General features: G+C 43.0%; 1 protein-coding gene across 1 annotated transcript; it reads left to right on the forward strand.

Moving 5' to 3' along the window:
• Window positions 1-764: 764 nt before the first annotated feature.
• Window positions 765-20,298, forward strand: LOC134409142 (SLAIN motif-containing protein-like). The gene is made up of 11 exons (XM_063141725.1): window positions 765-833; window positions 867-912; window positions 2,249-2,340; window positions 5,276-6,002; window positions 7,977-8,110; window positions 11,259-11,408; window positions 14,843-14,983; window positions 15,752-16,066; window positions 16,187-16,324; window positions 17,248-17,563; window positions 19,232-20,298. The coding sequence occupies exons 4-11, from the start codon at window positions 5,302-5,304 to the stop codon at window positions 19,287-19,289; spliced, it is 1,953 nt and encodes a 650-aa protein (XP_062997795.1). The 5' UTR covers window positions 765-833; window positions 867-912; window positions 2,249-2,340; window positions 5,276-5,301; the 3' UTR covers window positions 19,290-20,298.
• The last annotated feature ends 1,170 nt before the right edge of the window (window positions 20,299-21,468 follow it).

Consider the following 21,468-nt stretch of genomic DNA (forward strand, 5'->3'; position numbering starts at 1 on the left):
GATGATTTGTAGCTTATTATATCAACCCCATCTAGTCAAGTGCAACTGATGAGTTTGATCCGGCGTACTTTGGAAGTTGTCCCTCTGGATCGTTTTACGGGATAAGGATGATTGATCAGAATCACCACTGAAATGGGGTTTCTGTGGATGTCTGGCTTGGATCGCTTGGAAGCTTTTCTGGGCCATTCTGTTCTGTTCCAGATGGGTTCTCTGCATTATGGGGTGAATAAGAATATAATATTGCAAGGGTTTTTGGGGGTTTTTTTTGGTCCTAAAATATCGTTCTCAAATAGTCTCTGTGCGTGTGCCATTCCGGTGCATTGTGCTCCGTTCCAGTTTTTTACACTGTCCCAATAAAAGATGACATCATTTTCCTCCATCGATCAAAGCCGGAGGCACTGTGCATAAGTAGACAAGTTTAACTGCAGATTAGCCAGACGCGGAGAGTGGGGGCACAGCAGCAACACAGATCCCAGCCACGCTCCCTTCATTTGCATGTCATTTGCATAATTACATACATATGTATCAATGCTGCTTAACACACCCGCCCTCTCTCTCTCTCTCCCCCCCACCGTCTGCGCCAATTTTTGTGCTCATGCTGCCTGGCAGCCACCGCGCAGGCGCAGAAAAAAAAAGGAGCGCGCGCCGCAAGGACGCTCGAAAATACGGGGTGGGTGGGGCTTCTTTGAGCGAAGCCCCGCCCCTCCTTTGCCTTTCTCTCTCTCTCTCTTTTCCCCATCCCCTTTCCTTTGGCTCGCTTTCATTGGCCCGCCTTCCCCGTATATGCAAATGAATTTCTAACCGTAGCGTTCGCTACCAATCAGCCAGAGGCCGTAAAAAAACCAAAAACGCCGAGCAGCAGCAAGCAGCAGCACAAGGCACGAGCGCAGCTGGAGAGAGCGCGCGCGGCAGGTACGGAGGGCGCGCGGGCGGGCGCGCGCGCAGGATGAGGAGGGAATGAAGGCTCCCAACGGTCGCGCGGCCCCCCGCCCGCCTCCCCCCCTCCAGCGGCGCAGCGAGGCCAGGCGGGTCCGTCCCCTCCACCCCTTCCCTTCCCTTCCCCTCCATCCCTTCGTGGCCCCGGTCCCCCGCTGCTGGGCCCCAAGGCCGCCGCCTCATCTCGCCTCCTTTCCCCGAGAGGCCCCTTCCTCCTCCGCCTCCGCTTCATCTTCTTCAGGGGGGCTTCTGCCCGGGGTGGGGCAGGGGGAGAAGGGGGAGCAGCAGTTTCCCCCTCCTCATTTTGGCTATTTCCCCCCCCCCCCCATGTAGAGGCCTCCCTTGCCCTGTAGATGGATTCTGTGCCACTTCCCCCCCCTCTGCTGAGGGGACCCCACTCCTTTCCCCCCTCTGCTGAGGGGACCCCACTCCTTTCCCCCCTCTGCTGAGGGGATCCGCTGCCCCACTCCTTTCCCCCCTCTCCTGAGGGGATCCACTGCCCCACTCCTTTCCCCCCTCTCCTGAGGGGATCCACTGCCCCATTCCTTTCCCCCCACTCCTGAGGGGACCCCTCTCCTTTCCCCCTTCTCTTGAGGGGATCCACTGCCCCACTCCTTTCCCCCCTCTCCTGAGGGGATCCGCTGCCCCATTCCTTTCCCCCCACTCCTGAGGGGATCCCTCTCCTTTCCCCCTTCTCTTGAGGGGATCCACTGCCCCACTCCTTTCCCCCCTCTCCTGAGGGGACCCCACCCCTTTCCCCCTTCTCTTGAGGGGACCTCATTGCCTTTTTACCCCTGCCCCTTCCCCTTCCCCCTCTCCTAAGGGGACCCCACTCCTTTCCCCTTCAGCACTTCCCTTGCTTCCCCCTTTCTTGAGGGGACCCCCTGCCCCTCAATTTCCTCCTTCTCCTGAGGGGACCACAACTCCCCCTTTTCCCCTCTCTCATTTCCCCCTGTTTCTTTTTACCTTGAAGGGGAAGGCACCTGTGTCCCTTCCCTTCCTCCTGAGAAGATTCCCACCCCACCCCTTTTAAAACTTCCCAGAGAGGGAAGGTCTCCTCTGATGGGTGCTTACATGCCCCTCTTTCCCCCTCTCTTAAAAGAAAGGACACACACACACACACACACACACACACCCTTTATTGCCTTGAAGGCAGGTCCCATCTGTCCTAAGAGGATGGGCCCTGCTTAGACCTTAAGTTTGACTGTTTGCCCCAGACCCTGCTTCTGGCAGTAATTTTCTTTTCTTTTTTCCTTTCTTCTTCTTCCTTTCCTGGTGGGGGTGGTGGCTGTCTCTTGTGTTTTCTCCTCAGGGCTTCATGCAGCTCCTGTTTTGTTGGCCTGTGAAGTCGTCCTTCCAGACCAAGCTACTGCTGTGTTGTGCTCCTCTTTGACAGATGCTCTGGTAAGAACTTGATTCTTCTGAAGAACACAGGGAGAAGGATGCTGGAGCTTCAGTTGACCTTATAGATGGTGTTGGGGGACAACTTGTTAACCAATTTCTACTCTAATGCAGTAGTCTGCTTGAAATAGGACTACAAATGCCGGTTACAGAAAATGGAATATTATATTTCAAGTGACCTGTCTCCTTATATTTTTAGGTCTTGTATATACAGATGACAAAAAGGAGATTAACATTAGGGTTCTTTTGAAATGGTGTCTTTTTAGTATTGTGTGACACAGACCCACTTCTGGTTTCATTTTGACATTAAAAAACACACAAGAGGGTATCCAAAGGTATCACAGAAGACTAGGTTTGTTTTTAGTAAGTGGCTTGATACATTTTGAGTAATACAGCTCTTCCTTTGAAGGGTATTTTTGTATTGCGACCTTTCCTGAGATAACAGGCTTTCTTTGTTTCTCTTGGTAGAGAGACAGAAAGTATTTGAGAACCTGTTCTCTCTGGGGAGAATTGCCAAAATAACACTTTCAGCAGTTTTCTAAAAAAAACCAAAAAACATAAAAATAAAACCCATCTTCTATAGAACCTTTGATATTTTCTTGTGTTTGCTGTGGATGGATGAATTTATTGCTAGACTGATTTTGGATGCAGTGTTACTATCTTCTTCCAGCTCATTGGTAATAGAAGAAACCTCCAGTGATGACAGGCACTTAGTGACTGGGCATAAGATTTGAAGAGCTGTGTTAAATAGAGGATATTCTTAAGCATCTGTTTCTGTTCATGTTCAAACACAAGTGTACTGCTTTATTCTTTTTTGTTCTCTGGACCAAAATTACCTCAAAATTGCCTACTTTACAGTAAATTCCATTCTGGGTTAGTGTTTTTAGGTTGAAAGTAAGAGGACAACATTTTTTCCCTACATGTGGGACTCTTAACTTTAAATTACATGGAGAGTTTTTGTACAGAGTTGATTTAGGAGCTTGGACATCCATTTTGTTTCCTTAGACTTGTATATTTGAGCAGGAAAACATGAAAATAGTCAGTGTTAAATTTATAACACCTTTACTAGTGTGAGGCCCATTTACTATGGTAGTTGTGCAAACCAAAGAGCTGGAGTTGTCACTCTGGATTTTCTCATGTCCTCATTTTTGGTGCACAGCATGTATAATTGGGAGATAATAGTAATGAAAGACCAAATGCATAGTTCTTGGCATCACTCTGTACTTTTATATGGGTCAGTATACTTGTGTACTTTGTTTAAAGTTAATTGACAGAGGTGGTTGCACACACACCCTTCCCTGTGTCAACTTAACCACTCTGTTTGCAGATTAGTACTGAGTTTCAGACCAGCCAAAAAGATTGTGTGCATGTATAATTTGTTTCCCAAAAACCTGATGTACTATGTAAGGTAAAACTAAGTGCTTATTGTAGGGCAAATTCTTAACATTGAAGGGGGTGGAAGCATTTGTTGTTAAGATACTAATAGTGAATTCTGTAGTCATTTTATAATTAAATTGCTGGTGATCCTTTAATCCATTTCTCTGTACGATCACTTCTTACCCAGACCTGCAGAAATACATGTATGGTTTGTTGTTCTAACGTGAACGTGTGGAAAGGAACTTGTATGCTCGGTTTTCTTAGCTTTAATAAGTTATCATCCTGTATGTGTGTATTGGTGTGTAATCAAGGAGTCGATTAAATGTAAAATACTTACCTACTCATTGTGGTAATGTTGCAGCTACTGCACAACAAATAGTAACTGTTCATGAACATCTATATTTCAGATTTAACAGATGTTGGCTTTTCATGTCAGAGACTGAGCTAAATATTTCATTAAAATTTAGAGCTGGACTACAAAAATTCTAAACACTAGAAATTTGGTAATTTCAGTGGTAGTTGACTCTGAAACTTTCATTTGGCACAAGATTAGGCAAATATTGCTTGTAGAGTTGTTGTTGTTTTGGTTAGACCAGAAACGTTTGGCAAGTCAGAGATGGTCTTATCCTTTCCAAATTGACCTCAGAGATCTAAAAGCTGCCTTCCTGAAATTACTTCTGTGTGGGCAACTACATATGGAGTTGAGAGGATTACAGAGCACTCCACTCGTTTTGTACATACTCATTATGAATATCTGCTTACATGCTGGACACAGCTCAGTTGCCTTTCTCATAGCAGTGATTATGGCTTCTGCTGCTTATACTGGGAAAATGTAGCTCGTGTCAACACGTCCAGCACCCTATCCTTGCAGATAATCTGCATTCAGATTCACTAAGGTTTGGCTCTATGTATGCTGTTCCCTAAAGCCATTGAATTGTTAGGAGAGCTGACTGTTGACCAGGGCTGGTTACAGGCATCATACAACTCCCCTGTTAAAACAGCTCCACTGGCTTCCAGTCTGTTTCCGGGCTCAATTCAAAGTGCTGGTTATGACCTATAAAGCCCTATATGGCTCGGGTCCAGGTTATTTGAAAGAACGTATTCTCCCTTATAAGCCTGCCCATGCTTTGAGATCTTCTGGAGAAGGCCTTCTTTCAGTCCCACCATCTTCACAGGCGCGCTTGGTGGGAACATGGGAGAGGGCCTTCTCAGTGGCTGCTCCAGTGCTTTGGAACTCTCTTCCCAGGGAAGCTAGGCTGGCTCCCTCCTTGATGGGCTTTCAGAAGCAGGCTAAAACCTTTTTGTTCCAGCAGGCCTTTGGAGAATAATCTGGCCCTCCATCTATGATAATGTCTTATAATTTTGTTGTGTATTTTAAATGTTTATGTCCCCCCCCCCCCCGCAGTGTATGTTCTAAACTTTGAAAGGCCGCCTTGAGGCCCAGCATTGGGCAAAAGGCGGGATACAAATAAATATAATAATAATATAATAATATATTCAGCTTCAGGGTGTTCACTGTATATATTTTTAACATGCATCTTCTTTAAAACCATTTTTCTAGCAAGACGTTTCAGGGGTTCCGTGAAGATGGTTGTTCCTGGGAGTGCCCCTATAATTCAGGCAGACCACAGCCTTGGAAATGAACTGGGCCGTGTCTCAACAGAGAACTCTGTGATGGGTCCAGATGCAGAACCGACGGCTGATCAGGTGGGCCCTGAACTGGAAGAGGTGCGGAAACTGCAAGAACTTGTGAGGAGACTTGAACTCCAGAATCAGCAGTTGAGAACTAGAAGCCTCCGAAGTGTGCCCGAGGCAAAAATGCTGAGCCAAGCTGGCGCTGGAGTGGATAATTGCAATTCCAGGCTCAATGGGATGGAAATGAATAATAGCATCAATGCACTGATGGATAAGCAGGAATTGCAGATAGTGGCAGACCTGCACTGTGCATTGAGTAAAATGAGGTCAGAAGCAGATGAGAGCGATGAGTTCTTGAATAAGGATGTAGGGACCACAGTGCAGCATCACTGTGCAAGTGGTTCTGCGGAAAAGCCATCCAGCACAAAGTTTGTGAGCAATACAGAAATGCAGAACAGTGATGGTAACACCAACGACTCCTCTATTTGGGATTGTGGCAGCACAGTGCTTGTAGAAGATTTCACCACAGGTGTTGAGCCAGCACTGACAACAAGTGAAGAGAGCAGTAATGTAGAAGACCCCTTGAACAGGACAACTCTGGATGAAGTGGAAGTGCTAGAGCTTGAGAATGGCAGCGATGAAGAGGACAGCTGGTAGGTACCGTGAGATTCTGGGTTGTAGCTCAAAAGCATTCAAGTTAAGAGGGGACAAGACAAGAATCTTAATTTCTGGAATTGTTTTGTTTCTCTGAGTTCAGATAAAAGAATCAAGACCTTAATCCTTGTCCAAAGGAGATTAAACCAGGATTCTTCAATGTCAGCAACCTTTCATAAGTGAGAAGATGAAGAAAATAGAGGCACTTGGGGCTCTCATTCACATTAGCTCTGGAGGCAGATGGCTCAAAATGGGGCTGAAAACAGTCCGCTGGCCCAAAGAGCTATCAGTTAACACAGTAGTGAGGCAAAGATATAGGCAAGTCATTGCTCACATCATATTTATTGTGAGGGAGGAAGAGAGTTGATACACTGGAATTTTCCCTGAACTATTCAAGGGATGGACACAAACTGAGCTCGAAGAAGTTAGGGAGGAGTTTTGGCCTCTTGAGGACAGGAAGCCCATATCTATTTGGGAAGCGACCACTTCACACATAAGATACTGTCAAATGTGATGGGAAGGTATTGCCCATTCTTGTTCTTTAATGTATGTACTTCTTATAGCATGTGTATTTGGTGCAGAAATACTTCACATACACACAGAATAAAATGTAATGTGAAGTGGCCTTAAGCCATGAATCCTTGCAGCATCCAGTTTTTAGCGTTTTTGCATGAACAAATGATTGGATCCAAGTATTTGATAGTAAGAGAGAGAAGCAACAGATTATGTGAAGTTTTATTTTTTATTTTTCCTAGCAGAATATGCTTGCTGTAGAGAGGCATATTTATATTTATTATGGAAGGTATTTGGAAGATTGAATGTTTATTGTAAAACCCTTGTATTTTTGTGAGAATTAATAAGCTATGAGTGACTACAACTTCTGTGGAAGTGGTTCACATTGGGTTGTAGCAGCGTGGATAAAAATCAATGGTGTGTTTTTTTAAAAAAAATTGGATTTTTTTTTAATAAAATGCTTTTTGAGGAAAAATCTAAAGATAGTTTTCTATTTAAGATACATTATAGTCCAAAGTTTTTAATGATGTAACATGAGGCTGTATATTCATGCAATGTTTAAATTTTTTGGTAAATGAATTCCATTAATCCATTCACGATGGATACAGAAACGATGTTTCTGTAAGATTACTGGGCAATTTTTCTGTCTAGAAGATATTATCACAGATGCTTGGTTTTACAGTTCTCAAAACTGAATTTGTGTCTGCAGAGATCACAATCCCATTGTTCCTTGTCTATGTACACAGAATCAACCCCTTACTGCTTAAGTGCTAAGTTTTAAAAAATTCAATGAGTACACTTTTGTGGGGGGGAAGTCACATGATTAAATCGAGTCTTTCTGAGTAGTGATTTAAATTGTCACCCTGGGTTGTAGTTATTGAATTTATGCTTAAAAATTTGTGATAGGGTTTTATCTTTTAGATTAGTGTGGGTCCTCTAAGATTCTATTGAAGAGACGTCACATCATTTACTACTTCCTGACAGATATGTTTTTGAACTTAAATGTTAGGATGTTCTATCTTCATAGTTTCCCCCTCAGTGTAGTACAAATTAGTAATTTATTACCTTCCCAATTTGAAACCACCTTTAAAAACTTTTTAAAAATGATCTCCTTGAGTATTTTATTGAAATATGAATTCAGCATGACATATCTGTTTTAACCCTAAGCAGTTTCATGTGGCAAAAGCTACTGCTAGATTGCTTCCTGTGCTTGTAGCACCATCCCATGCTGCTCCTCTTGGCCTCCCTAGCTCATAAAAAACATGTGGAAGAAGTATGGCTCGATACACAAAATTGCTTTATATGCATTTTAATAAGTGTTGTTCTTTATATGGGATGTGTTTCTCTGTCTAGTTCATGTTGAGTACTTAACCAGCTTATCCGGAATGTAAAGATGGATGGGCTGAACGGGATTTTGTTTGTCAAATTGGCATGTTACACTTTTTATCCTTCTGCTTAAGGCTGTATGTCTCTCCAAGAAAGTCATCAACAGATGAAAAAGAATCTCCCCTAAAGTGGTGTAGGCAGGTGTTGGACCACCCAAGTCTTGAGACAGAGGCGGCTTGCCGTACCCTCATCAACAGACTTGACCAAGGTAAGTGAGCTGCTTATATTTGAAAGGCCATTATAATATTATGTGCCCCTTGAGTTGCCACCAAGAAGAGGACCAAAATTCCATTGTTCAGTTTGTCACAGGTATTTCCAAGCATATAATACAAATGGAGATATTTGAAGCGTTTGATGTTAAGGTTACGGGGAAAATTCACCCCACCTGACGTTTTGCAACTGAATGTGATCTGTCAAAGAGCCTTGATACCTTGATCTTTTGCTTTGCTCTTTAGTATTTTCTTGCTGGATTTTAAGACAGATTGCATTAGCACTAATGGCTGGGCAGGGTGCCATGGAGATAATCTCCCTATGCTTGCCATAGACAAGATGGTTTATACTATCCTTGGGGCTGTGGTGTCATAATCAGAGCATGACTTTTGTCTTCACAACATCTTTAATAATTTCACGTTAAATGTGAAAGTTTTTGCAATGCTGTCTTCCAATCTTAAGTAAACATTTTCATTTAAAGAGCCTTTTTGATATTGTATCGCTTCATGTCTAAATGAAAGTAATTATTTAAAATATGTACAACGGAACTGCAAGCTGCTGTACACATGGCTATCTTAGCTCTTTTTCCCCCACTTGGGAAAATAAAATTAAAAATGGAAGTCATTGACATTATAAAGGAAGGCTTTATGATCTAGTCTTAAAAACAGTATGTAAACGTCAGTGTTCATATGCAAAAACAGAATGATGGGTTGGATCCAGACTTATTCATACTTAGAGAAGAACCCTTGAAATCAATGGCACTGAAGTTAGTCATGGCTAACATGTCCCATTTCAATGGATCTTAAGTATGACTGTCAGGATCTAACCCAATATTTTTAGAGAGAATTCAGAAAATAATCTTCCCTTACAGCATAACTATAAATTTGTACATTCAGATCTACTTTGTAATACTACTGAAGAATCCACTTTCCCATCATTCTTAGCAAGGGTTGCAGTCCTGCAGACGGACAAATTACTCTTTATTTGGAAAATAGCCATGCTGCCCTTTAGTAAAAACTCTTAATTGCCATGCAATAAAATAAAACAGTAAATATGTAAAAGCCCTAAAAAAAAAAAAACTGCAGAAGCTGTAATTAAATTGTGTGGGTTATATTCTGCCCCTTTTCGGTAATTAATATGTCCTTAAAACTAATAGCATAATTCAAAATATTATTTTTCTACTCAAAATCAGCTTCTGAAAGATCTATAGTTGCTTCTGAACTTCATGTACTAAGAAAACTGAAGGTTTGCAAAATAAGTGTCTCAACTCTTCACTTGCTAGTTTCCTGATTTGTGTGCGAGAGTCAGTATAAACATTCATCCCTAGCTTTCACATGAACAGAGAACGGAGGAATCTGAGACAGGTGAAAAGCAAGAAGAGTCAGAGACGGTTTTGTGCAAAGGCCTTGCTATCATCTTGAAGGGGCAGCATGCTTGACAGACTCCTACTCTTAGACTGTTCTCCTCTGCAGATATTTTTTTAAAGTCCTGTACTCTGCAGCATTGAATTGTATATCAACTGTTATTTATATTTTTAAAAAAACTGTTTTTAATGTGCTTTGCTCATTCTGGAAGAAAATATTTCATAAGAGGTTTTCCCATTTTCCCCTCAGCCCTCTTGTTTTCCACAGTTCTGCTTTTGTACTAAGGCACAGGGGTTGTGGTTAGCTTAAATGCAGCCAGCTGTAGAATATAGGCAAGGCTCTGAGTGGAGAGAGAAAGAGAGAGACATCCCTCTGAAGCCTAGTTTTGTCACTTGGCATCATATCCAACTGCTCAGAGAGGCAGAAATGCAGTATAATTCCTGGCTTGTTAGTCAAATGTTAATCTTACTATTTTCAAAATGGCATTTGGTGAAATTGCAACAACTTCTTGAGTTGATAAACTGTTCAATCCCTAGAATTAGTAGGAAATTAGGTGAATACAAAAGAACTGATATTTTTATGTCGTCTATGCTTCTGTTGCTTCCCATTTTATGCCTGAGTTGGTCTCTCTAGAAGGCATGCAGTTAGCTTTCAAAGAATTCAAATGCCCATTGTATGTGAGGTACAATTCTGAGTTGAGGGATTTCAAGGACAAGATGGTTCAGAATAAGCCTTGATTGTTCCCTGCACTAATAAAGCCACTCCGTCTTTGAACTCTCAGTGCTAACTTGTCTTGAATCTCAGGCATGGCTAATCTTGGGAAATCTTCCTTTGATTTTAATGTCTCTGCCAAGCACCTGTCGGGGACTCGATCTGGGTTTTTATAGTTCTGTCATTTGTAGCACGTCTTCCAAAACTACTTAATGCGCTTTCATTTAAAGTGCATTAAGGGAGCATTGTGAGGAGGGCCAAACCCCCACCTCAACCCCCAATGTTCCGCTCATGAGACTACTCTTAACTTGTATCTGGTCCCATTGAATTCTGGAATAGCTGATTCACATTGAACACTCCTATGTGTTATATTTCATACCGTGGTCATGGTACTTGTATATTACAGTAGTCTGTTCTGTGACCTATTAGGTAGGGGAAGCAAAGTTCTTTTTGCTAATCAGGGTAGGCTAGCTGCTTTGCTAGTATAAATGTTAATGGCACTGTAACTGCACTAAATTGAAGTTGACTTTGCTCCTTATTCAGAATTGTCTAAATAGAAAACATCTGAGTCATGCACGTCCCCACTTCTGGGATGACTTAAGAGGCAAAAAGGCATGTATTTCCTCCATGGCAGGAGTTGTCCTTATATTAGATGCCCTCTCATCTGCCTGTACGTTAACCTGGGAACCATGAAAAGAGGGAGCACAACTTACGTTTCAGTGCTTCAGCATAACTCATGAGGCTGTCTCAAATGCACCTGAGGGGGGCATCGTAAAATCAGGGAGCAGCAATCGTATTATTAGTCTGACATTTGCAGGAGTGCAGTATTAAACCAAGGAGAGAACCACACGCGGAGAACTGAGAATTGTCTTAATTTGTTCTAATTCCAGACACTTTAAACTGTCAGCCATAGTTGGAAATCGAATGATTGGTTTGTATCGTGATTCAGGGGGTGAGTGTGTCTGGCATGTAATGCATGCAAATAGAGTTTGACATGCTCTGTCTCTCCTGCCCCTCCATATCTGTGTGTAACTTGGTAACGTTTCATGGCTTTCTTGTATTTTCCTCTAGCCAGTAGGTGGAAATCCTTGTATTGCAGTCCACTGGCGTCTCCAAGTGTGCATAACTTGAATGCAGACACAGGGTCCTGTAGCAATGCACTAAACTCTCCCGGGCACTACAAATCAACTAACAAACCGCTACTAACTTGTGGCAGCTCAGGTATGGCATGGCATTGGGGGCACTTTCAGAGGACTGGAGGTGGGAGATGCATGAGGAGGCGGGGTGGGAATTGGGGAGACTGGTTTGGTATCTTCAACCTGAATGTGATTGCCTGGGTTTGCTTTTTCTTTGTCCACGGCTTCAGGAAAGGTTCTTGTTTAGCTCTCTTTGCCTGTTTGTGTTAATTCTGTAGAATTCTAAATGCTCCAAGTGATTTCTTGAGAGAAAGGTTCACCTCTTGGCACGTCTGAGCACTCCATTCCCACGGTTTTGATTAATCCTTAGGACAAAGTCCTGCTGGAGCCTGCTGTTGAGCAGGGCTTTCCTCTGTTGCTTTGCCGCCACATATTTCTGCTTATGTGAAGCCTTGCTGTTATAACTTGCATGTGTGAAAACTCTTTTGTGTTTGAGGATTAGATTGTCATGTGCAGTCACAAGACCATAAAGAGATTTGTTTGTCAGTTTTCTCATCTGCTTAGAATTTTTTAAAAATGTTGACTGTCTGAAGTGTTCTAAAGACTGGTGTTACCAGTATGCACTGAAGGCAATAGCTTAATCAGGATACTTTCTTAATACTAGCCTTAAGATAAATCCTCATAACATATGCTCCGAATGCTCACTTCTTAGATGTTGTTATGCAATTTTTTTGAGTTTAAATGTAAATAGTTAATGAATTCTTCCAGGCTTGATTTTAAAATCCCAGGTCCAAATGGGAGGTTGTTAGAATAGTTTCCAAAAATTCTTTGAAGTTTGGGGTGGGGTGATGCATTCATCCAATTGTTAACCAACTAGTTAAACATCTTATCCCATTGATGTCACTGGACTTCACCTATTAAAACAGCCACTGAATTGACCCTTCATTTTTCTTGGGAGGAATGGATGGGTGAGGGTAGCAACACTGAGTCAATTGTGTTTTGAGGTACTTGGGATAGCCTTTTCGGATTTGGATACTCAGTTACCTTTTGTCTTCTGCCTTGAAGCACAGAAAGACAGCAAAACATCTGTTCTAGCACTTAATTGAACTACTACTTTTAAAGCTGGCTTAGGTCAAAAGGCATGATAGAAATCTAACATGTTTTGAGAACACACATGCAAACCATTGGCTTCTTGGGAAATCTTTGAAAAAGGAGCTTCCAGGGTGGTGAACGAGCTGGAGGCAAGTTCTTAAGGAAAGCCTCTTCTTTCCTAACACATTGTGTAAACTACTAAAGCCCCCTCAAGCATTTGGTGCAGAAAGCTGCAGGCAGTGTCTGTGCACAGGAGCTCATGATAAACTGTTCTGCAGCTTTTAATTGGATTCTTCACTTGCTTGCCTCACCTGTGGCTCAGAGCTTTGGCACTTCCCTTCCCTTGCACAGCTTGGTTTTAATCGTGACCTGTATCCTTTGGAGGTTAATCGCTTGCTAAACAGGAAGCTGTCCCCATCCTCCCACACGACGGGACCAGTGAGATTAACTAATTGGAGAAAGAGACAAAATCTTAACAGCTCAAGTTTTCAAATTACAATTTAATAGTACGAACTAAGGAGAGAGACAGGCGAGTACACGTTCATGTTTTGTGCCCCTCGCAAAATGGATTTTCCTCTAATTTGACTTGGTTTCCTTGATCAATTCGCACAAGTTTGGAGTGCATAACAAGAGGTTGCTGCTATTTGTGGGCCAAACTAGATGCAATGCCATTCATGCCATTAGCAATTGTGTGAATGGCTTTTTAAAAATTGCAGACATGTAGGGATGGCAATCCAGATCTTGGTGTGGAGGGTATTGCAGCTGTAACCACCATCCCCTGGACCCAATTCAGATTGGGGGCCCCACACATGCTATTTGCACTCTGTTGGTGTGAATGAGACCTCTTTTCCCTAATGTAAATAAAAGACATCCCCCCCGGCCCAGATCAGGGTGACAGTGAGGGCAAAGGGTTAAAGCCCAACTATCCCCATGCCAGAGTTACATTCAAAAGCTATTCACACAATTACTAATTGTGTGAATGGTGTCTCATTCAGTTTGGCCCAGTATTGCCTTAGTAATTTTAATTCTTTGGAACGAGTTTGACAGCCGTGCTTGGTCTGTCCTAAGAATCTGGGGAGAATTTAGAATGCTTTGCAGGGTCTTCGTGTGTACACACACGTGAATCCTGCTGTATAATTAGCTTAGGTTCCTGGGCAGTGAGTAAGCCCCTACTTCCTTGATGATGTTCCAGGACTTGGTAAATAGCCACTCACCTGGTTGCCTGTGAATATAAGAATCACCCTTGAACAACCAACCATGGAAACTTGACAGACATTGCTTTTATTTCTCCTTCTAGGCTAAAATCACACACACACACACACACACAAAAAAAAGACCAAGGAAGCAGGGCTAGAAAAAAACAAGCCTTTTTTTGGGGGGGGGGGGTTTGTAACTTATTTACTGTGAGGTTTGGTGGCCTGAGAATAAGCCTGCTGCTGATTCACCCTGCATGGTCGTTGTGTCATGGACATTTTTATGGTCAGTTACTACGACATGTTAATGCCAAAACTGCTGCCCAGAAAGTGACTTGCAGGAGCCTTGCACCTCAGCCTAAATCCTTGCTGGATCTGAATTTGAAAATGAAGGGATAATCTAGAGAAGCTGTGATCCAGTTTCAGCAGGTGGATGAGAGTATGTTTGAGTGGTGCAATCCAGGAAACATGGAGACTTAGTGATCCGATAAAGCCAGTCCATGTTAAATATCTCTGTGCATGCTTTTCTTTAGCCAAAAGAAAGAACATCTTCTGTAAGATAATGAGGCCTATCTGCAGTCAGTTATCCTACGAACTGAAAAAAAAAACTGGTTTAGAACAGCTAATTGTTTTTATTTCTGTTCACAAAAAGTTTCTTAATATTTTGTTCTTGTCTTCAATTTACAATGCAACATGTGCAGTGTGTGTGTGTGTGGCATTTGGTTAATGGGGAATGGTGGTAGTTGCTAAGAGTTCCACTGTGTTATGGTGGCCTAACTGAAGCTCCACCCAAACTGTTTCAAAAACCAAGGTTCCTCTTCCCTCACCTCCCTAAGTATTGCATGACAAAGTAATATTGGAGCTGCTAAAAGTTTGTAGGTCTTTCCTATTGTCCTTTCGGTAGTAGAGACCTTGTGGCAGTTTGTCCTGAGATGACCATTTTAGACACAAACTCTGTACTTACCACATATCCAAGGAGATTTTTTAGTATAAACATCCACCTCCTCTGTAATATGGGTACAGAAAGTAGCGGCCTCACTTTGAAGTCATTGCTGGTTCACCCTAATGGTGAATGGTTCACATGCTTTTTATAACAAAAGTGTCACCATATTTTTTTATTGGACTCAAACAAGGCTGTTTACTTATTGGGATCCTTCTTATATGTGGGTGTTTAAAATATCTCTAGCGCTCACTGTGGCTTTTCTTTCTCTCCCACCTCCTCCACTTCCTAAAGGTTATTTGAGCATGCATTCAGCGTTGAGCTCTCAGTCTTCTGTTGACAGTGAACTCAGCACTTCAGATGACTCCATTTCAATGGGCTACAAACTGCAAGACTTGACTGACGTGCAGGTTATGGCTCGCCTACAGGAAGAAAGTACGCACCATCTTCTGCAACAAGTTTTTTAACTGGGAAAAATAAGCTTGTTTTCTATTTATTCTATTTTCTCTCATTCTAAAGAACACAATAGTGCAAATTGACCACTTCTTAGACTGAGTTATTGGGTGGATCTTACTCAGGTGGTATAAATGTGTTGTTTCATCAGGACTTTGGCTTTTTAAAATGTTTTGGCCTGTTTTAAAGAATGTTTTGCTTCTGTTTTTATTTTATTGACCTTTATATAATTATACATGGCTTTGACATTGAATGGCATAAACAGAATATAAGCAAAGGCTGCTTATGGTCTGGTGATCTTAGGTTTGGAGAACCTGCTCTTGAGCTCATTGTAGCTGCTTCTGGAGCAACAGCGTATTTTGGCACTGGGTTAAAAATGTCCAGTTCAGATGTTCCAGAAAACCACATCGCTACCTCCAACTTTAAAATTCAAGCTCTTCATACACACACCACTGCCAACACCCTTTGCCATATGCATAGTTATATTGGTGTATAACTAGATCCTTAAGCAGCAGCATAACAATTGTGAACTCAGTTGGGTTGCAGCACACCTGCTTGAATGACTGCTCTCCACCCAGTAATTGTGCTGTTTGCTTAACCATGATTATAATAGGCAGACAATGTGTCTTTGCTTTCCTACCTGGTTTGGTGGGTCTAGACCTGAGCACTTCACCTGGGATGTGCTGGGCACGAAACCTGGGCTCTGTGGTTAAGCAATGACTGTGTCCTCTGTGGTTGGCCCTCCTGCAGGTCTCCGTCAGGACTGTGCCTCCAGTTCAGCCTCTGTTTCACGCCGCAGCTCCAGTGCCTCTTTGCATTCCTTGCGCAGGGGCACCTACAGTGACCAAGATTTTGACACGTACAGTTTGGAAGACGAGGACGAGGACTGCTCCTTTTCCTATCACAGCAGTCACCGATACTCACCATCCCCACTCAGCTCACCAAGATGCCAATCCCCATCCACAAACACAGACTATGGCAGGGGAACAGGCACCCGGATCCGACCCCCACGGAGAACAATGCAAAGTCCCATGCAGGATAGGCTGAAATATTCTGGGAATGAAGGTATGTGACATTCCGCTGAACTTCGCCAAGTTTTAGAATGTGTAGCTTCGGCAGGCAATTGAGTAAGTGAATATACGGAAGTGGTTGGATTCCTCGTTGTCCCCCGTGTTTCCTTCACAGAGGACCTACGGCACAGCATGCCTAACCTGGCCAGAACAGGTCTGCGCTCCTTGGAATCAGTGAGGAACAGCCGCAGCTTGGAATCAGATCTACAGGTTCCCGGTAGTCGACTTTCCAGAATGCAACAGCCATCATCCAGTAAGTTGGCTTCTTCTGTCAATGCTCCCATGATGTTTCAGTTGGTGCTCTGAAATAAAATTCAGATGTTGAGAGTTCTGATGATCTTTCAAGAAGCGTACAGCCCATTTTGAATTGGAGCTGCACTTTCCCTGAAACAGCTGGTTCAGTTTGGGGATGCTCCTGGATCAGTCTCTGCTCTTAAATATTCCGGTAGCAGTGATGGCCAGGAATGCCTTTCACCAATCAGCTGATCAACCAACTGTGCCTGTTCCTGGAGAAGGTGGATCTGGCCTTGGTCATTCATGTTCTAGTTATCCCCCAGGTTGGATTAATGTAATGTACTCTGTATGGGGCTGCCTTTGAAGATTGTCTGGAAACTCCAGCAGGTGGATTGTATTATGCACGTTCTTTATGAGCGCCATTGGCTAACTATTTTGTTCTGGGCTCAATGCAGGATGCTGGCTTTGCCTTTAAAGCCCTCATTGGTCTGAGAGCAGGATATCTCAAGAAATCTCCTCTTCCCATATGGACCTACTTGAGAATTCTTCTCTGTCTCTTAAGTGCTACCCTCTGTTCTCCCCCACTGATACATGTATGGCAAATGTGGGTGAAAAAATACGGCCTTTTCAGTCAGGGCACTGAGAATGTGGAAGTCCTCCCAAGAGAGGTGTATTTAGCCCCTTCACGGTCAGGTTTTAGGGTTGTGTTGGAAACTTCTATTTTTCCAGTGAGCATTTTTCAGAAAGGACCTTCAGTGGCTGTGTTTGCTTCTTGATTTGTTTTATTTTGCTGGCTTTTAAACCTGGAACATTTTAGCCTTATGTTTAACTCTTAATTTTGTATGCTGCTTTGCATGCACACTTCGAAAGGCAAGATATACATTTTGTAAGTAAAATCCTGCCACGGTTTCATGTGTGCCTTCTCTCCCATTTCATTCAAAGGTCTGGCTCCAAGTAAGCTCCGCTATTCCTCCACTGCTGGCCAGTCCCCCTTAACAGTCCGGCAGCCAGTGAAAGCAGGCTCCTGTGCCAACTCTCTCCTAACACCACGGCAGCCAGTTAGAGCTGCTGGTTTTGCCGGTCCTGCTGGCAGAGTCCGAAAGCTACAGTCTTCCACGATCAATTCAGGTTCTGCAAGTAGTTGCAGTTCTGTGGCCAGAAGCAGTAGTACGGCCACAAAAAATGCCCTGACTAAAGGTAGATCATCAGTTGGGGGAACATCCACTCTGAAGAGCAAGCTGACCCAGCCAGCCAGGAGGTAAGAGCTAAAAGGCGATGTTTTTGGCTTGTGGCATGAGAATTGAGCAATACAACGTATGTTCGGCTGTAATGGCAGTATTAGCTTCCAGTATGCTATCCATTGGAGTCAGGGTGCCACAGTTCTGCTCACTGTGGAAAAGAGCTCAGCAAACCTTTGGTAAGTGTGATGAGCCCCAGGCTTCCTCTCAGATTTGGAGCTGCAGGGGCAAGGTGGAGAATGATCCCTATCTCCCTCTCCCCAGAATTGGTAAGAAATCTGCAGTTTGTTTTAGCTTTGCTTTGTCAAGTGCTCTGAGGGGGCTGCTAGCTCAGACACACAGAAAGTGGAGGGGGGTTTGTGGGCTTGTCCCTGTGACTGTCATTTCAGTTGCCCAGCAAATGCAAAGCAGAGCCAGAGCAAGTCTTCTCTCCAGCTCGAAGCAGGCTGGCTGTTTTGTATTGGATGAAAAAAAAAGCAGCCTCTTCCCCAGTTCCAAAATTAGAGCCTGAGAGCACAATTTTGTCCCTGGCTTTGTGCTGTGTTTTGGAGGTGGTGTGCAAAGTCAACGATAAGGCCCAGTTGTAATCATTTCCCAGAATGCTGCCTTTGACTTGAGAGTAAAGCTTGGAAGTTCTTTTGGGACTTCAGTGCAAGCAGTCAAGTTTAGGAATAGTGTGGCTCCAACCTTGAAACCTAAAGGGCTACGGGTAGTGATGGAGAACAGGTGTGGAGCTTCACGGTATCCTGTCTTTTGACTCTGGAATTCAATTGCTACTGCTGTTTCTATTTAGTGCTCGCTGGTATCCAATAAGCCCTACTTTTCCTATTTGCATTTAGGAGTTAATAGCATGTCACAGTCTTAAATAAGCTCCTGTAGCTTTGCTGATGCTGAAAAAGTATTGGCTGAAATGCAGTTTGCATAGTTCTGCTATCAGTAGGCAGAAAATTGCCTCAGTGAATAAAAATTGCTTGGCATGTATGAGACATTGTGCTTGAACCATATTTTAAGCTGACGTCTATGAGGTTGAGTAAGAATCCGTGTAGATGCCCAGTGAAAATCCTGGTTCTCTGTTAGCTACAGTAATATCAAGACAGAACTTTTTTCTAAAAGAAACTTCAATGTTTTGAAAGACAAACGTGTATCTTTCCTGATAAAAGTTTTGAGGTTGATTCAACTGTGAAGCTCTTTGCTATGGCAATCCTTTCATGTGACTTTTACCATCTTGGATTTCACGTGGGGCATTCCATGTTTGAAATCAACCTACATGGAAAAAAAAGGCATTTGTGCGCGCACACATACACACTGACAATTACTTGCCAGAGTGCATTTTATTTGGTCCAGAATACTATTATTAGTTAAGTCTCTCTTCTGGATATAAAGGAAGAACTGTATGTATGTGTATGGAAAAGTTGAGCTTAAGTCTATGTTGGGAACTTATTGTAAGCTACAGCATCCCAGCACATGGACATAAAGTAATATGCCTGTGCCATCATTGCCTGTATTCTTCCTGCATCTGTAAAGAAAACAAGTCATTTATGAAGAGATTCTGAGCATGACTGGGAAAAGGGTTACTCTTGTATGTCCTTAGAGGGTGTTTTTTTAAAAAAAAATATGAGAGAGCTTGAATCTTACTCTATTAAAGCATGTGACTATTTGTCTAACATACCGAATCTGTATCCCCACAGATTTCCGAAGGCCAATGTTGTTTCTATCGATGACTCTTGGAAAGATGGGTGTTACTGAGCCAGTCTGAAGATGCTGATAAATAGTAACCTGTTGGTGGGTCGATAGTGGGGCGAAAGCCCAGCTGGCTGGGCAGAAGGAGGTTCTTAAACTCCAGTCTTCTCCATCGCCACCACACTTGGACCACCGGTCATAATCTTTTTCTGAATTTAGACCACCTCTTGCCTTTGCTTTGTCTTGATGGTGGAAATGGACTGCCTTTTTGTTCTTGCTGTTGAGCCCTGATGACAGTAGCTTTTGTACTTGGGAGTATGTATGGGTGCTTGATGTCCATACTTGAAGGCTTGCTCATGGTGGTCACAAGGAGGGGAGAAGAGCATGGGATAGAGCTCCTGTGGCAGTGAAAAGCTTTTGATTCTGTGGCTTCTTTTGTTTTGTAAAGGGGGCTAGGGAAGTAGGCACAACTAGAAATGACCCTTCACAACGTCACCTGGAGCATCCTAACTTCGTTAGGAAACTCAGAGGTTGTTTTTATTAGTCCTGAATAGGTGTCTCTTCACGACTTTTATTATTGTAGAGGCTGAAACAGGTTTTTATAATAATTGATAGTACACCTGAGATTTGTATCACCTGTCACAAGAGAGTGTCTTATGCTCAGCAGGAGCATCACTACCACCACCTTTAAGGCTCTTTTGTGGGCTTGCTTGCAAGGCTGCTGGGTGCCCTGCAGTACCCATTCGTTCTCTTCCTTAACTTTTAGCTGGGCAAGACTTGCCATTGGTGTGGGCACCACTTCTGCAAGCTGCAAATGCAGTTGAAGTGTTTCTCTCCCCCAGTCATCTTCACCGAATTGCAGATGCTAAAATTCGCCTTTCTGCTTTTGTACAAGTCTTTTCTACTGTCCTTTTTTTGATGACGGAACTTGGTTTTTAAACTAAATCAGTGGCTGCAGGAGCTTGCTCCATGCAAGAATACAATCATACCTGGGAATGGAAACTGGGCTGCCAGCTCTGCTTCCTGCCACCAATGTGACTTGATATTGTAGTTAATAAATGTGAAGGGGCTAGTACTACCTTGTCTTTAGTAGCACAGCTGTTTCCTGTCGCCTTCTTTTCAAAGGTATATGTGTACATGGTGGAGCAGCACGCTTAAACAAAAGAGAAGTGATTTCCTTCCCCACAAGGTGTCCTCTTTAGCTAAGGCCGTGCAGATTCCTATGAAAAGATTGAAAACCATATCCATGTGCACTCAGTACATGAAACTACTCTAGCTTCGGGGGGATGGGACTGTGATGCATCTGTTGTATTCATACTCTTAGAGCTAATTTGCTTTTCAAACGATAAAGCCAAATATCAGAAAAAAGCAAACCGCAATATAGCTAACCCTGCTCCTCTAGGAATTTATCCAACTCCGTTTTAAAGCCATCCAAATGGGTGGCCGTCACTACATCTTGTGGTAGTGAGTTCCATAGTTAATGCACTGTGTGAAGAAGTACTTGCTTTGATCTGTCCTGAATCCCCCACCCATCAACTTCATACGATGACCCTGGGTTCTAGTATTATAAAGGAGGAAAATGTCTCCTTATCCACTTACTCCACACCACACATAATTTTGTGCACCTTTTTTCTAAGCTAAACAATCCCAGCTATTGTTCCCTTCCCTCATAGGGGAGTTGCTCTTGATCATTTTAGTTGCTCTTTTCTGTACTTTTTCTAACTCTACAATATTTTTTAGGTGTGCAGGTGAGTTGTACACGCTGTATTCTAAGTGCGGTCGCACCATAGATTTGTATAATTATACCTAACATGGAGTTTGCCATTTTTTACAGCAGTCACACACTGGGTTGACATTTTCATCAAGCCTGACCATCATAACTCCAATATCTTTTACTTGGATGGGTACCACTAGCTCAGACCCATCAGTTTTGACGTTTTACCCCAATATGCATCACTTTACACTTGCTTACATTGAACCACATTTACTATTTGGAAGCCCATTCTCTGAGTTTGGAGAGATTCTTTTGGAGCTCCTCACAATCCCTTTTTGTTTTAACCACCCTAAATAATTTGTTGTCATTGGCAAACATCTGGAGGGCTACAGGTTGGGGAGGGCCGATGTGCTGAATTAAATCAAAGCTTGCCCAAAGTACCAAAGGGATATGAATAGTGTGTGCAGTTTGACATTTAAGTTTCCTTAAGTTGGGATCAGTAGTGGTCCTTTGATCACAAAATTTTAATGA

Source organism: Elgaria multicarinata, chromosome 15 (assembly GCF_023053635.1).
Source record: "Elgaria multicarinata webbii isolate HBS135686 ecotype San Diego chromosome 15, rElgMul1.1.pri, whole genome shotgun sequence".
NCBI classification, from domain to species: domain Eukaryota; kingdom Metazoa; phylum Chordata; class Lepidosauria; order Squamata; family Anguidae; genus Elgaria; species Elgaria multicarinata.